Source organism: Anticarsia gemmatalis, chromosome Z (assembly GCF_050436995.1).
Source record: "Anticarsia gemmatalis isolate Benzon Research Colony breed Stoneville strain chromosome Z, ilAntGemm2 primary, whole genome shotgun sequence".
In the NCBI taxonomy this organism is placed as follows: domain Eukaryota; kingdom Metazoa; phylum Arthropoda; class Insecta; order Lepidoptera; family Erebidae; genus Anticarsia; species Anticarsia gemmatalis.
In genome coordinates, this window is record NC_134776.1 from 142,488 (window position 1) to 161,068 (window position 18,581).

The following is an 18,581-nucleotide window of genomic DNA, read 5'->3' on the forward strand; positions in this document are numbered from 1 at the left end:
GACGACTACGCCGTAGCGCCGTAGCATATTGCTACGAATACCAAGTTTTGGTGGAAACGGAGCTGTTTAACGAACGCAGTTGAAAACTAACACAGGTTTCTAAGAAATACATACATGAATAGTAAGACATAAGTGGATTCCCAAGATCGATGTTAAGAAAACTATATTCTGAACTTAACCGACGAATTATATAAGCCATTTTATTAAACTGGGAACCGGCAACTTTTAGTGCATCGTAGGACGAATAAAGTTAAAGAGAAGCAGTTATTATAATGCTTGTAAAACGAAATTTTCACAGCACAAGTGATGAGAGGTCATTGCAAATATTACCACTGAAGTTTAGTATGACAAAGGGGTATGATGTTGGGGTAAGATATGATTAGGGATAATTAGGTGCTAATTAGGGGATAAGCAGGGATCATCATTTGAACTTGTTGGAGTTGGGGGGTGTGAAGGCGTGGGCGTGGTGGGCGGGGCCGGGGCGGGGAGTGCACGCGGTGCAAGCCCTGCCTGCGCGGGACGATATAAAGCTCGCGCCGCCGCCGCCGCCGCCAGTCGTCCCCCGAGCTCCGCCGCATTCAGTCGTCGCGATGTATCCGCAGCGCGAACCGAACCTCACCTCTCAGGAACCAGACTCTGACTCTGAGTTCGCCGCGAATGTTACGCTCGGGGAAGTGCTCACCGAACAAGTCGTTCCGTTGTTGCACTTGTACTATACGCCGCTGCTCGTCGTGCTCGGCTCGCTCGGGAACTTATTGTCGGTTTTCATATTTTATACGAGTAAATTGCGGCTGCAGTCGACGAGTTTGTACTTATCCGCGCTCGCACTTTCGGACACTTTATTCTTGACTCAGCTACTTCCGCCGTGGTTCAAAGGGATCCAGTTCACGAGTCTATTCAATCGGCCGGGTTTCTGTCAGGTCTTCGTATATATTTCGTACGTAACGAGCTGCCTGAGCACGTGGATCGTGGTCGCGTTCACGGTGGAGCGGTTCGTCGCGGTCCTGTACCCGCTGCGGCGGAGCGCGGTCTGCACCATCACCCGGGCGAAGCACATCCTCAGCGCGCTCATCGTGGGAGCTCTCATACTGAACGTCCCGGTCATCAAATTCGCGACGCCGACGACGGACGACTGCAACATTGACTTCGAGTACTACGAGCACGCGGAGAGGTTCAACCTGGTGGACACGATGGTCTCGTTCACGGTGCCGCTGACGGTCATCATCGTGCTGAACGCGTGGATAGTGATCGGCGTGTGTCGGCTGGAGCGCGCGCGCCACCAGCTCATGAAGGGCGAGGAGGAGCTGCGCTCGAGCCGCCAGGCGCCGCCGCCGTGCCCGCGCTCGCAGCACCGCATCACGCGCATGCTGCTCATCGTGTCCACGGTGTTCGTGGTGCTCAACCTGCCCGCCTACACCATGCGCATCCTCGCCTACGCTTACGGGATGGTGGGTATCTAATGCAGCTCTTTGTTTCAGGACACGGCCTCTTGTAAATTAACGGAGTTTTATCGGGTCGCGCGGTATCTTCGTACTTTATAATAATATTACATCGACGGGAGGCTGCGCTGGTCGGGACTAAGCTCAATAATTAAATGCGAGGGCACATCATTCTGCGCTCTGATAGAATATTAAATTATAGCTTCGCGGCTTCACATTTAGGAACAAAGACAAAGATGACGCTCTCTTTTTTAAACACAATTGATGGAACGTTCCGGTATTCGTTGAACATAAGGGATGATTTTATAATGAGCTCGGCCGCCATCTAATACATCTACAGTTATTTATTTTAAAGTAATAAAATATTTGAGGTATAGTAATTATTTGGATCTCCAAATAATGGCATCTGAGAAAAATAAGGACGAATAAAACGAACAAAACGGTTGCAGACAGAAATAATAAAGAATAAAATCAATATTTTGCTGATAAAACAAAGAATAATCTGACAGAAATAGCCGATATGTTTTCTATTATAGCAAATTTAATTTAGTAATTGAATTGTTAAAATAAACGAATTATACTCGTTATCGGCTCCTAAACATATCGATATAAACAAATTGACGATTTACTTGAAACGGAAAATATTAAATGGGAATTATTCCGTCGTCGGGAAATACTACAAATATATTTAATGAAAATAATTTAATTTAGAATCAATTTAATACTAAACTGCGATAATTCGAGAGCATCGTTTTAGTGGAGGATTTCAAATAGAATTCTCAATAGAAACTCATTATGAACGATTGAAAAATAGATTGAACAAAGGATAGAATAAAATAATTCCATAAAAATGCTGAATTAATAATTTTCTTTGTCAGAGTTACCATATAATTCACAATTTGCGTTGATAATACAAAATAGGAAAAAAAGTCTTGAAAAATGGTACAAAAAGTATAATACAAAATACAACAAATATATTTTTGTGAACGAGATTTGCACACAAAGGCTACGTGCGCCGTTACTGCATAATAAAAGATTTAAAAATAAAAATAAACATCCAACTTCCCTTATAATCGACACAGAAGTATAAGGGGGTTGAACAAACAAGGTAATGGATTTTTCTGATAGGAAATTTATATTTTACACTCGGGAAATAGCAAAAGACTATATTTTTACTTATTTTTAGCTCAGAATTTAGATTTCCAGTCGCACACAAAATACTTACAACAAGGTAAATTAAAATAGTAGTTTTAAAATTGATTAAAATAAAAATGTGATCTACTAGTACAATATACTTATAATAGTCGTGAATCCATCAAACAAAGAAATCGAACACAAAATCTATCTAACCGAGCTAAAACACACAGTTCGTCTCAGTTAGCTAGGTGAAATAGCTTTATACAAAGTGGTTCGCCTCTCACGGAGTGGAGAGAGTCGTGATACAATTAATAGTTGGAGGACAGCGGCTCCGGCTCGCAGCGGAAGCGGCCGGCAGCGGCGAGCGGCGGCGCTTCACGTCAGACACCGCGACGCCTACAGCCCTCAGCTCACTGTGCCTCCACTAACACTCTCTTAACGAGAGTGTCCTCGGCTTGATCGCAAGGTTCCGGGTTCAATTTCCTGGCTACGTTAGGTTTCCCTGCCTCGGTATAATTCTCCGTTAGCCTCGGTGTGCCTCTAAACTGATAGACTTGTACTCGATTACTACGCTTTGATCGGGTACAGCCTTCAGGTGCTTTTAACGCTCCTGAAATGAACTAAACGGGTTATTAGAAGGTTTTATGATAATAAAGATTATAATTCTACAAGATCGGAACTTTACCTCTTTAAATGATGTTATTTTACGTAAGCCTCCGTGCGCGAGTGCCGACGGCAAACGATCACTTCACTATAACTTAATTGTAACACTCTACTTGAGCGGAGAATTTTATGACATGAACGTTGCGATAACGTTGTTAACTGGCGTTTGATTCCTGAGTTAGTATCAGTTTCATATTAAAATATTGACTTGGACAGTTTTCTCGTCACACTCTAGAAGAAAGCTACAAGGATAGCTTTCTTAGATGTCTTTTAGCAGTGTTAAAATACAGATTCAATCTTCTTTGATGATTTTATAAGTAGTTTACACAAATCGGATTCCTTGCTATAAAAATAACTATAAATTGTGCGAGGCGGTGCGTTGAGCAGTTAGTTCGTTACACAGAATAAGAATGAGTCTTTGTAAATACTTTATACTTTCGGAACATTACATTTGTAAGGATCGAAGCCTCTGTTACAACTTCACAGAATTTATTTCACTTTTTACAAACAACTAATGAAATAGTTCAAAAACATTTTTTTTCGGGCTTCGGTTATCGATAACTTAACAATATTTTAAAAACTTCGAAATATTATTTAAATTTGTTAGTTTTTTGAAGCGCCTTTATGATTTTTGCTCCGGGCATTAAGTTTGCCTACATTTAATTGGCATATTAGTATCAAAGAAATAGTGAGGTGAAATTAGGTGAATTATCTAGTAAACTCACAGTACGAAGAAAGAAGGAATATAATTAGAGCTCTTAAGACTGTAAATAAAAGATTTTTACTTATCGTATTTTTCGGATCAAACTGTAAGTAGATTTAGTAAGTTATACCAGCAGTGGAGTAAATATTTGGATGTTAATGTGCTGACTTCGCCATCAAGTCAGACATGGCTTCAAAATGCAAGTCTCACATTTCATAGAAAACGATATTGGCATGTTGCGTGAAGGAATTCGCAGCAGCACACGTCTAGGCTCGCTGCTACTCACCTTTGCCTGGATTTACCTAGAAATGGAAATACCTTACATGTAGTACCAGCATGTAGTGTATTTCAGCGAACTGCTCTCGACTTTCTTAAAAGATTTCTGTAGTTATGAGAACAGCTCCACTGAAAGGATATAGTGTTACAAAGATGAACTGCTACAAACGTAATCACGTATTATTTAGATGTTAGTAAATGGAGCGGAAAAGTACTGCGCTAGTAATAATCTATTGTTTTATGCACTTTGATAAATTCGTACTCGATATTTAGTTGTAATTACTAAAAGTCTTTCAAATACCGAGTTTGGAGCATTTATAAGAACTTAACTTCGTAATCAAATGTCGATGGTTTTTCGTAAAGGCGTTTTCATACAATTATTTTCGGTGCGTTTTCGCTCGTAAGTTTCACTACAGATAATACAATCACGCCACACAAGTACTTGCGCCACGCGACTATGATGCAATGGCCAGAATATTTGCGCCGTAAGCCGGACCTTGATAGTGAACCAAACATAACGCACGGCTATTAATAGCTTATCATCAGACAGACACATAGGAAATCGGTTCAATATCTAATGGTTTAATAAGTTAATGCGCTGACTTTGCCTCTTATCGCTAGTAAATAGCAAACGAGAGAAAATACTTTGTTTTCCAGTTTTACTATTAGGAAGCAAAGCTTTCAGTTTTCGGGTATAAGTGCCTTTTGAGCACTCAATTTGAACTGGTCAGTTTTTCTTACCACATAATTTTTTCTGAGCATACAATTATTTCGGAATTTCATTATACTCAAGCAGATTCTACAAGAAAGCAAAGTTCTCAGACAAGGCTCTTAGTGACTTAGGTAACTTAATTGTTTATCTGTTCTTACACAACGAGTCACTTGCGCCACAGAGTGACGAACAACGAGACAAAGGGACTAGCTCTTTCATGTTTTGTTAAATAGAAAATTGTACAAAAGTTACAATCACAGACATTCAGCGCGTTACGTATAACAATACGGAGAGAAGAACAAAGTAAAGAAGGAAGACATTCTAGTGCCAGCTGTTAAGTCACCAGGACGACATGACAACAACATGATATTCTAAAGTAGTTGATGAATATTAACCCTATATATAAGCCGATGTAAATACTCATAACTGGGCTCAAGAAAAGCGACGCAATAATCGGAACAAAGGACCTAGAGATAGAAAATTAAAGCTACGTTGCAAACACAAACCCAATTTCTCACATGAAAATAAGTCTCGCGGTGTCATTACTAACAGAAATACATCCCACAGTTCAAGCCATTAAAGTACAATCAGATCTGAAAATACAACCCTCTCTCTCGTGTCAATAATGAACGGTTGAGATAATTTTGGGTCGACCTATTGATTTGCTTATAAAAGTATTGTAATCGCGTCTGTTGTTGCGGCACCTGTTGCCACTCCTTCGTCTTGGGAGGAATGTCCCCAAACTATAAGTTGAACAGTTCCACCCCCTCCCCCCGCCTCCCCCCGCCTCCCCCCGCTACCCTCTCGGCAAGTTTTGGGCGTCTTTGTAGTTATTTTGTTGCGAAGTTACGAGTAGCGGCTTACATAGCAGTAACAATATCAACACGTATTAATATTTCACATATCGGCTCATAATATAGCGGCTACGAGAATGTTACACGCCGAGTAAACGGTAGGCTTACGAGTAAGAAGTTTTGATAGGCACAGGATTTCTGAGAAACAAAACAGAGATTGCGTACGAAGTCAGTCGTACTACGTTTGAGTAGGCACAGGTTACAAGCTTTAATTTACATAAAATAAATAAATAAAATAAATTTAACCCATTACTGTCCCACTGCTGGGCAAGGGTCTCCTCCCGTAATGAGGGAGGGGTTAGGCCTTGAGTCCACCACGCTGGCCAAGTGCGGGTTGGGGACTTTGCACGCCCTCAATAAATGTATTAAGCAAATTTTTAGGCATGCAAGGTTTCCTCACGATGTTTTCCTTCACCGTTGGAGCATGTGATAATTATTTCTAATACACACATAAATTCGAAAAGTCATTGGTGTGTTGCCTCGGGTTCGAACCTGCGACCACATGCGTGGGAGGTGTCAACTTATACCACTCGGCTATCACTGCTCCAGTTTACATAGAGTATAAAAATTGAAAACGTTTAAATTAAAAAGAACGGAACTGTTTCACATGTTCAAACAAAACATGTAACGGAAAAGACGCCTTACCTTACCAGTGACAAGTTAGAATACGATCACACAATTCTAAAATAACACTTAAACACATAGGTACTCATCAAATTAAATTACCACACACAATTTTATCAGCCTTCCAAAATCCTCACACTCCGAAACTCAGTATCACGAGTAAACGTGTGTAGTTGATGTATATTTCCGCGGCGCCACAGTGAGTGCGCGGTGGCGAACAGTCTGGATCGTAGGTGAATTGCCACAAGTGCGCTAATGTGCTGCATATCCGGCGGGGAGCCGCCACATTCGTCTTACATCGCCACGACACTCTCACTACACACGCCGCGATAAACTCTACTTCACACTGCTTACATTAGGAAAACAGGTTAAACAAAAAAACAATAAGCCATAAATACAGCCCGGATCTTAAACTAATTCACACATATGTATAACCAACAAATAGACTTTATTATTTACAATACTGATTATGATAGAACAAAAAAATGATAAAAGTCATTTGCCAAGATTTAGCAGTTAATATATTTCTTAAAAGAGCAACATTATCCGACGCGTACGGCTGTACTACTTGCTCAGTATATATACATTCAAGCTGGTCAGTCGAATACTACTCGCTAGCTTGTCTTTGTTCAGTCACTCGATCAAAGTTACAAAACGGTCACACACTTTACAAAATAGCGACTCGTTCCTATTTCCAAGTCCGCTAGAATAATAAAATAAAAAATATTTTTAATTCTCACAAAAACCTGCGAGAACGCAAATATGTATATAAAAATCTAAATGGAACAACGCAATATCCATTATACGAACTGGCCAGACAAATCCCCGATCGATACATAGCAGCGATCGCCATAACATTACACGAGCCCCCACCTGTAATCTCTCTCGTACATTTTAGCTTCTCAAATCAGCACTCGACGCAATAACAATCATAATCCGAATCCATCAAAATCGTGTAAGCCTCTTGTGCACATCGACCCTTTGTACTTTTCACTATTCCATTGCACGTTTGAAGTTGCCCGCTCACTCGACTGCGCACTGCGCACTGATACAGTGTGCACAAAGCTTTAGGCGGAGTCACGTCCACGACGTGCCCGTATCAAATCACATCGCGAGCTATTTATAAACGTCTTGACCTCTTAGCTATACAACAATGGATTTATCACTTTTTTGAAGCGTCTTTTTGATGAGGTGATTGAGACTCTTAAACCTTCAGTTTTCTACCGCGAAAAGGAATTTTATTTGCAAGTAGTCTGGCGAAAAATTCGACTCGAATGGCTTATTCTACAAAGAAACTAAGCCTCTACTATCTAATGGGTCTAATAGTTTACCAATTGATGTGAAAGTGAAAGGATCCTAAGCCGCTTCACAATAGTACCGATATTAGTTAATCTTACTAATGAATGTTTAGACGATAATGGGTCACAGGATACACAGGGGTGACGGTTGATCGGTGGAGGTCCGCACCTCGGATCAACTCGCGCCGCACTCATTACTGCTCCACCGCAACAAACAATTCTCTCATCTGTGCTATTCTAACACTTGAAAGGCGATGGCGAGGAAATCTGATCAGCGCCAATTAAATCTTTAATCAAATTTTTCAAAAGCGCTCATTGGTTGGAAAAATCGGCCTTATGAACTCTTTCATTCGATAAAAAATAGAGCTCAAATGGAATTTCAAGGAAAATATTATTATGACAAATTATTTCGTAACGACTTCGAAGGATTCTTAAAAGTATCTTATTCGAAGTACCTTGAAAATTAGATATTTTTTCAGTTGACATCAAATATTGACTTAGGTACTTCATGTTTCAATTTTCTAAATACACTCAGCGGCAGAAAAAGTGGCCCAAAGCAAAACTACGATAAAACTTTTTAGAATATCAATATATGGTTATTATTTTGGCTATAACTATTAGTTAAACAGTTTATACACAAGTTTAGTTACAATTTACACTAAATAGTCGTAATTTTTAATCAAAAATGGGAAAAATTAAAAAATACAGCTTTTGTCGAAATCGCTTATTGAAAGTTTTTGCAAAAAACTAATTCTGCACCAAAGAAAAAATCTGGTTTATACCGCGTGTTAACTCCTCTAGCATTTATGGTGACCTGCATGCGTTCTGGCATGCTTTGGAGGATGTTTTAATTACTTCTTGAAGAACTTTATCCCACACTCTGACTAGAGCGGTTTTTCGCTCACCAAGTGATTCTGGTGGGTTGGGCAGTGCACATACACTGTTTTTTAGCATGTGCCAGACATGTTCTATGGGGTTGATGTCTGGACTGCGAGCAGGCTAAGCCAGTTTTTGAATCCTGATATCAGCAAGGTGCGATTCCACAACGCGGGCGCTATGAGCGCGGGCGTTAAACTGCATTAGAGTTAATCCTCCCGACCAATGAAATCCATAAGTGGTACAACATGGTCTTGGAAGACTTCTTCAATGTACCCGGCTGCTGTTAGGCGGTGATCTACGATGACAAGCTCCGTACGTGTCTCCAAACATACACCTCTCCATACCATAACAGACCTACCTTTGTAACTGACCGTCTGACGTGTTGTGTTGGGAAAAAACCGTCCTTAATGGCGTCTTTACACTCTCTCACGACCATTTGGTGCTCTTAATGCTACTCAGCACTCATCGGTAAACAAGAACTTGCTCCATTGGTCGATAGCCAATTTACATGTTTACGAGCAAATCGTAATCGCGCAACACGATGGTGTCTCTCGAGTTCTGGTACTCGGGCTGGTCTTCCTGCCCGTAAATTACGTTCTTTTATCCTTCGCCTCATGTTCCGTTCACTAAGAATGACTCCGCGTGCCGCTTGAAGCCTCTAGTGAATCTCAAACGCTGTCAGAAAGCGGTTTCTCAGCACCTCGAGGTTAACAAATCGGTCATCTCTTGCGGATGTACATCGTGTTCGTCCAATTCCTGGTCGCCGCGTGTAGAGACCAGTCTCACGATACCTCCTAATCGCAGACCTTAAAGTGGTACGCGATACATTGAAAAATGCAGCCACCTCTCAATGGTAATGGCCCTGATCGGACAACAAGACCACCTAAGCCACTTGTTCAGCAGTAAGTGGCATCTTCAAATCTTTTCTAAAATCTAAATAGACCAATAATCAATGAAAATCATAAAGAAAATCGTTTCCGTGCAGCAATATTTCAAAATACAGAATTCAACTGACCTCTCGAATCAACACTGAATTCAGTTCTAACACACATTGTTAGAAAAAGTCATCCGTCACTTAAATTAATCTGAAATTCAACACTTCATAACACTAAACAGATCACTTCGCAACTACTTACAACAATATATCTTTCATATATTACTTAATTTGTTTACAAATTCACGATAAGCGCTTGGGCCACTTTTTCTGCCGCTGAGTGTATATTGGGGTCCCTACCAAAATCCCTTACAATCATTTATATTTGATAAATCTTGCGAAATCCGCATTTTAACATATTATATCATTTGTTTGTGACGGATATGAAAAAATAAGCAAACATATTTTACAAAATTGCATCAAACAAATAAAATTCAAACGCGTAACAGAAAAAAATATTTTTTACAAAATTTACAGGAAATTTAATGGAAGATTTTTATCAAATCTCTTTGCGTGCTGAACAGAGTGTAATTTTTTTAAGGAAATCCTATTTTCTGCAAGATTAGATGTTGCAGATCCGTGCGAGTCGGTGCGACACATCCGACAACAAAATCAAGTATTTTTAAGAAATACATGTCGCATCGACTTCATTCCTTTCATCAGAATCTTTTTACGACGAAATTAAGTTTAATTAGTACTGAACATGATTCGTAAGAAGAAAATACGAAGCTGAAATACATTCGAAACAAAGTTCGAAACACCTGACCGACAAGACTCGTGTATATAAGGCTAGGTGCACACATAACTCGTAGAAACGAATGGTAGAATCAAATATGACAAAAATATGTGGATTCATGTTCGGAAATAACAAATAGTCGGGCTGACGCATATGATCACTGGCAACTAACAATTTATGCCAAATCAGGGTTTGCCATTCGTACTATGTGTCAAAACGATCGATAGTAAACGAAGTCGAACAAGAGTAATTATCGCTTTGGGTTTGCTATAAACACTGATGAGCTCACAGCGTCGGTTCAATCATGTGTGCAACAACCCTAACGCAGATCCTTCTTCGAGATATTCAAAAAGTTGTCCAATCATTTATATGTAACATTACATCAAAGGATAAAACTAATATTATTACTGCTGAATAAATTAACTTTCTACCAAATGGGTTTTTACTTGAAGGAAAATTAAATAAACATCGGCAGGCAAAGATACTGGACTTTAGGTGGAAAGGTCGAATTGTAGTATTAAACTGATTATGGAAAGGGAGTCACCACTCTCTTCTGAAGTGCAACTAACTTCATTCGGTATTAACGACTAGCAAGTTTTTTACATCTAATATTACTTGCAAGAATACATTTAAATACATTACTTGCGAAATTTAATATGTTAGGAACGCTCATCAATTTCATACATTTTGATGGAGATATAGGAAGGAAATGAGATCGAGTGATTTCTGGAACCTTAAGAGCCTAAATAATTTTAAACGCGTATAGTTATGGGTAGCAGACTGAACGTATTACAATTATCACTGCACAATAAAGTAAATAAAAAACTGAATAGCGCAATTTGATAAGTAATTATTATGATCAATCCAAGTCAAAGGCTAGTACTATAACATCTAATAGAGAACAAACCACATGAAACAAAGACGTCAAGTCAATATCAACTAGAACTGATATTGTTTACTTATTATTGTATCTGCGCTTTATTAACTCTCACAGATTTTAATTACACATTCTAGAATGATTTAATTGACTTCATATCAAAACGAAGTAATCAAATTGTGTAGTATCGAGCAGGTACGAGGGTTTAGAGGTAAAACCCTTTTAATTCGGATCACTTCTAATTATTCGGATTACTATATATAGATTCAACTAGTCTTAGTACTGTGTGTGTGTGACGGTTCATCACAAGTTTGGTAATCGGTTCCCGAGACTAGTAATGACTTTGAGTTTTACAAAATTCTGAGTAACCCGAAGTTGAATAATGTCGTGTAGACGTACTAGTACTATAGTGTTTTCTATGTAATATTGCTTTAACTATTACTTATGGTGAGATTTGTGGCGAATTCTAAAACGTTATTCATTTTAAACCACATTTTTTATCACGCTTTCCTAAATAAGATTTGACATAGAGTAAGGGTTTATACATAATACATATTATTATGTCTTTCAATAGATAGTCACAGCAATAAATGTTAATATTATGTCCACACTACACGCTTCATTCAAGTACCGTTCATAAAATAGCCGACGTAATAAAATAGTAACAACTACAAACTGGCGGCATTCTTCAACAAACCACCGATCCTATTAATTTGCGATGGAATTACATAAAATGATGTTTGGAATATTTTCAAGTACCTACACACAGTGGCCGGCACTAGCCGGATCGTGCAATTTATTTCAAGTATTTGGTCAAAATATTGTTATTAAATGTATGGTATTTCGTAATTATGATAGTCTGCAACGGCTGCAAACTAGGCTTGCAATGTAATGTTTATTTAAAAACACATGTGAAATTGTGTTGTAACGTTTAAGAACTGGGAATCTATATCTACCTACCCCTATGGGAAAAAGGCGTGATTTTATGTATGAACTGAGAGGTGACCCGTATATTACAAAGTTAGTAGTGGCGTCGTGCGGTCTCTCGCCCCTCCGACTCACTTTTTTTTTTTAATCTGTGTTTAATTTGGGGTTTTTTATCAATTTGGATACGTCAACCCCATCATGCCTTATGCTAACTACATACAATACCAGGAGAACAGTCTTAATTATCTTAAAAGGAAATCTTAATCAAGGAAGTAAACTAACTGACATAATCTCTTCGCTACGTTTGAATTTGGTTGTGCTAAAATTGTTTGTACTAACCCCACCTCTAATACATTTAATTTAAATTCGTTAACTAAAACTTCCCTTTGATTTTGATTCCTAACACAATCCATTAGCAAATGCTGTACATCTTATATCACATTGCAAGTATTACAATTAGGTGAGTTTACTTTTTTCATTAAGAAAGCAAATTTTGCTGATGGATAGTGTCCGGAACGCATTCTTAATAATAACTTAACAAAGTTTCTACTTAATTTACTATTGTCAAACCAGGGTATACGAGGAAGTTCACTTTGAATGGTTTTATACCATATTCCTTTTTCTTTAGACGTTATGTTGAAACTCTCTTGCCAATTATTAAAGCACTTCTTTTTAAATTTAGATACATATTCTACATAGTCTGGCAAAAAACTAAGCTCAACTCCTTCCTTCGCAGCCAATTTCGACAGACGGTCCGCTTCCTCATTCCCTTTTAAACCTATATGCGCTGGAACCCATTGTAGCTTTATCTCTGTTCTATTTTTGATAAATGTAAAATAATATTTAAGATGTCGTAAGCTATCGATGCACCTCTGTAACCAGAGGCGCATCGAGCCACGTGTTGTAATGCACTCTTGCTATCAGTAAATATTACTATCTTTTTATAATTATTCTCCATTGTATAGGATAGGGCCTGCAAAATCGCAATGAGTTCCAGCGTCATAACACATACATTTGAACTTATTTTAAAACATGCTCTGTAATTACAGCTTTGATCATAAAATCCTGCCCCTAGTCCATGCGCACCTTTGGATCCATCAGAATACAATTTATGCCACCCCCCTTATGTCACTATCTATTGTCGGCTCACGCTCTGGCATTGGGTCGTGACTTCGTAGTTTTTATACGGAAAACCTAAATTCATGCAAAAAAAATCGTGGAAGTGATATTAGGAATAAGGTCACATCTGTGACATACATCGGACTATACGGCATAAATGAATATAAACTTTATAATAAATCACGAAAAACTAGTGTTAAAATAGCAGCGGAGCGGCGGCGACGCGGCCGGACTGAATAGACCGCAATCACAATAACATACGTGACGATCATTCATGAGTGCTCTCTTACATTCCACTGTAACAGAAATCAGGCTCGCATTGTCTCTTCAACATCACACGCATAAACAATGAAATTTCCCAAAATATACACCATAGAATTTAGTAATAAAATTCAAACCCACGCTTCATTTAGTATTCAGGTTGCAACTGTGACACTGATAGGGGCTATTTCGTACGTCATCCGTGCCCTTACATTCGGACGCAAATATAAAGCGAGACTTAGCAAAGCAGTGCTGCGTATTCGATGAATAGGTTTCCTAATCTAGCGTTTCATTGCCGGACTTATACTTGTAAATCCTCTTAAGCGCGGTGAGCTTTGATAAACATTTTCACATGCGCCCCTCCTCCTGTCTCCTTCTGTTAACCGTCGTCGTGGACCGGCGGCTCAGGCGAGCGTCCGGATTACATGTGTTCTTCACACTCGTACCTCGACAATTCTGAGCTTTCACAGACTTTAGATCAAGAGATTATACAATGTTTATTACAAAATGTTGAAACATTAGTGATAGCAGTAGTGAGCGCCCGCTTATATCATAGAGGTATAAATATACGAATCTGTGAAAAATACATTTCCTTAAATCCTAAATAAAATCCGTTGAACTGTAGGTCGTAGTATCCGACAGTGACGAACATTAGATTATCCGAGGTCCCTCTCCTCCGATACCTCTGTATCCAATTATTCACTCCAGTTCTAAATAAAAATCATTATCCTCGCCGGTGGCCGGTGCTCGGGGCAGTATGGATTAGAACGTCAACCAGGGAACAGATATTCGTGACACTGCACTACTACACTATCAAACGAGTGTGAAAATACTACTTCTACATAAGAGTACTAAAGCCTTAGAAATATTCTTAAAAATAGCTTTATAATGACTTGCTACTCCTACGTCTTAGGGAAATATTGTATTATGAAGAAGAAGCACAGTAAGTAGGCACGACGAGTATGTCGCAATAAGAATCATCTCGTAATCTCTTCATATCTCCATAATAACGAAGAACGACGTATACATTATATATGTATCACGTAGTCATATACGTTTTCTGTAACGTAACAACGACTGTACAGATATTAGTTTATGAGAAATATATTCCAAATTCTCCGTGATTTTCCGTCTAAGATTATTCAGTGACATATACATATGTATACGGGTATAAAGTATTATTATGTGCAGGGTATATTATCGCAACGTTATAAGTTTCCACACAAAATTTGCAACATTACAGAAAATATTAAGAAAATTTATAATATATATTTTATTAACACAATACTCTCGGGCTCGTGGTTTCCACGGTTGGTCGTTTCAAAAATACGCGGAATTATCGTTTGTCACGATTTTACTATTGAAATATGTCGTCGGAGTCAGAGTAGTCGGAGGGATGATCCGGGAAACAATGATGTCGAATCACAATGACTGAATGACCGGTCACCCATCATTGTGTGTGATATTCATCGTCTGATCGTACACCCGCGTATTTGGCATACATCTATAAAAACGACCAGTCGGTTTTATTACGGAAGTATTATTTTACATTGGAAATATAAATATCCGAGGTATAAATGTTTTTACCGGAATAGAACAATGCGATGGCAATGAAAGGTATCATGCTACGGATTTATTTCGGTGGTGCGCGGTACAATAGTTTTTATAAATCACGATTTTGTTTTAATACTATAACGTAATGGTATGATACAGACCAAACCATTTGGTAGAAGCCCGGTCTGCAGAATGCGTGGTGGAAGTAACTTATGTAGCGGACGGTAGCCTCTTTGCTACAGCTACTTTATTTCGGACAAACGCGTAATTATTGACTACTTTATATATGGTCGAACTATATAAAAGCTATTCAGTTTTTGAACATGTTATCAAGCTTAGCAATTCAAGAGATTGAAAGTTCTAACGTTTCGGGCACATTACGCAGCTTTGAAACTATTTTGCCTGTTTTCAAACCATCCGTCTCGAATGATACTATAAGTAACACCACTGTCGGGATGTGTTTGTAGGCAGCCGTAGGAAAAATGTGCACCAAATTGATATTGTCACGTTTCCTGAAGGTAAATTGATTTAGTTATATTTTTTAGCCTCTTTCTGTCTGTGAGGCCGCTCTCCTAGAGACGAGAGCACGCAATGTTTAAACAAGTCATTCGCTTTGAAGGCTTTTTACTGAATACGGTTAACTAATATGCAGAAAATGGAAGGTACGTTAAAATACACGAAGAGAGTAACAAATACACATATATTAATACTTTTACAAAATGCGAATGAATGCTGATATAGGATTATTAAAGATGCTTATTGTAAATATTATTAAGTAAGCAATACATGCAGGTATAAGAAAATGGATGGCCATAAAATAATATGGACTTTAAATCCTTAAAAAGCTTTTCGGTGATATCCTTTAGTCCATATTCTATTATTTTTATCTGCTTTGCCTTTAGTCATGACATGTTCTTCAAAAGAGCATACATTGATAGCTAGTACTAATTGGTGGCGAGGTACTTCATATTTGGTGAAGCGAGTACCTCGTGTGCGGTACCTTCGACCTTTAATTACTCCATCGCATTCACAAAGAGCCTTTGAAGTCCGAATTCTTTGGAACCGATTTTTCCCCAAATTCGGTTTATTGCCTTTGTGGTATAGCTAGTTTTTATATTCGTTGATCACGAAGTCTCGGGTTGGATCCCCGTGTTCGGCAAAGTGCTAAATTTGAAACCACTTTGTAACGTCCTAGGTATTATTATTGTTAATGGCAAAACGAAGGTGTATTTCATGCAACCTTTTCTACAGCGGATCGGTAAAAGCGATGCTGAGCCTGTCTTGCGAGATGTGGATAATGTGCTATGCGTTTGTACCTATATATACACTTAATATTGAAAATGCGAAAGTAGCTCTATCTGCTTGGTAACTTTATGTGAGTAAGCAGATTCATATAAAAAATATTTACTCTCTATTGCATGATTTTGGGCAATTTATAGAGTATTCTTTTTGTAACACTTTGGATTTATTGACTTTAGTACTTAACAATCTTCTAGAATAATGTTTTCCAAAATCAAATGCAAGTATTTGTCTGTGCTGTGCGCAACTACGTACAAGATAAAAGCTGATTTTGCCGAAACACTTTATGAGGTTTTCTGTAAATAAATTCTAATAGTGTTATTGATTTTGCCATACAACTTTATAATAAGAGAACATTTTTGAAATGCGCTTGCCTATACTCTAAACTATGAGTAGGTTACACAAATATTTATTACGGAACGGAGCCAATTTTTTCAAAGTTTATAGAGAAGAACCGAACAAAAACAAAACAAAAATATATTTCGGCTGAGCGTCTATTTCTAGCAGTTAGAGAGGAAACAGTAGCAATAACTGCCTACATAGTACTGTAGAGCTAGGGACCGCCGCGCCACTGCTCTCGCTGCCTCGGCCTTGCTTGCTTGCGTAATTTCAATACGCGGTCTGTCTACCGATTATGATATTTCGGGTTCAATTCCCACGTTGCGTGCGTATAAAATAATATTTTTTAAAATTTACACTTTGATGAAGCCTTCTATGCCCACGCACTATGCCTGCGTGGTGGAATCAAAACCCCCTCCCTCATTCCCGTTTCCTTGGGAGGAGACCTTTGCCCGGCAGTGGAATAGATACGGCTAAAAAAAACACTATGTTTCGCAATGGTTTAGTCATTCGTGAATTGATTTTATGATCAAGCCTTGTCACCGACAATAATAAAAACGAAAGTGTAAATTTTTTAAAACCATTTTCATACTTAACATTACACACGATTTTAGATCAATATTTTATTCTTACATCTATATTACTCTTAAATACGCTGAGCGTTATCAAGTCAAACCGTTTGGATATCTTAGTCGAACCGTAGACTTTCGAGCTAACGAATGATTTGTCTAACGTACCGTCTTTCGACTAACATTTTGGGGGCATTTCCAGATTTTACTTACTAAAGTACATTATACGGAGGTAACAAACCGTATTATTTAAAAAAATACGTATAAGGTTGTAGCATTGATCGTTAATAGTTTTGGCTATGATAAAATTAGACTTAGACTACGAAGTATGAGCAACAATATCCTATTAATGATATAAGTAAGATAAGTTTTCTCGTTGTGGCAGAACATGGACGAGTCGAACGGGCGCTGGACGGCGCTGCAGCAGCTGGCGGGGCTGTTCTTCAACACCAACTACGGCATCAACTTCATCCTGTACTGCCTGAGCGGGCAGAACTTCCGGCGCGCGCTGTGCCAGGCGCTGCCCGGGCTGCGGGCGCGCGCGCGCCGCGCCGCCGCCGTGCGCCGCGCCTCCTGCCGCCCCGCACGAGTTAGTAGCATTTCCAGTAAGTGTAAGTGTCGTTTTTATGTATTTATTTTAAAGGTGAAGTTCTCAGTAATAACAGGGTTTGGTAATCTGTCTGCTCTCAAAACGTTCTCAGCCATCTTAGTAACGAACTAAAATTCGGATTGCTCGAAAAGTGAAGAATAGACTGCTGAATGGATGATGTATGAAATAGTTTCTGGCTTACTGTTTGGTTTTAAAAATTTTGAGGACTGTTCCGTGAACTTAAGGGTCAAATATACAAATATTTTTGAACGTCTATAGGTTTGAGTGTTACGCTGTAAAAAACCAATGAAAGAAAATAATTTAATGAGGATACTAAATACTACTATTATTACTATAGGATACTAAGAGATTACGGGAATTGTACTACTGATATTTGCTGAGTATGGCACTCTCATGGTTGAACGGTGTGATGGCTTTGTTATGGGAACAGAAGAAGATCACGTCACAACAGGAGTGATGGGTACGAATGTGAACAGTTATGTGAGTAGGGGAAGACGAATAGAAGTTATGTGGATAGCGTGACAGAGGAAATGGACATAGAAGTGTATAACATTCAGTTGACGAATGATAGAAATGAGTAGAAGACTCTAGTTAATGTGGATAAAGCCATAACAATAATGATGAGTCACGAGATTATATTAGTCTTTGCCAGTTTTAATTGTCTAGCAGTTAAAAAACTTTTCTTTCTGATATTTTGATTCCAAAGAATATCTTAAGGGTCTTTCTTCTCATTGAAGTTCATACAATAACAACATTAAAACGTTGAAGTAT

At 38.6% G+C, this 18,581-nt stretch overlaps 1 protein-coding gene across 1 annotated transcript in view; it reads left to right on the forward strand.

Moving 5' to 3' along the window:
- The first annotated feature begins 360 nt into the window (after positions 1-360).
- LOC142986552 (nociceptin receptor-like) overlaps positions 361-18,581 on the forward strand; it is a 46,675-nt gene continuing 28,454 nt past the window's right edge. The window contains exons 1-3 of the mRNA XM_076135067.1: positions 361-368; positions 416-1,448; positions 17,586-17,805. Coding sequence (XP_075991182.1) covers positions 361-368; positions 416-1,448; positions 17,586-17,805 — 1,261 coding nt within the window. The remainder of the gene's footprint in view (positions 369-415; positions 1,449-17,585; positions 17,806-18,581) is intronic.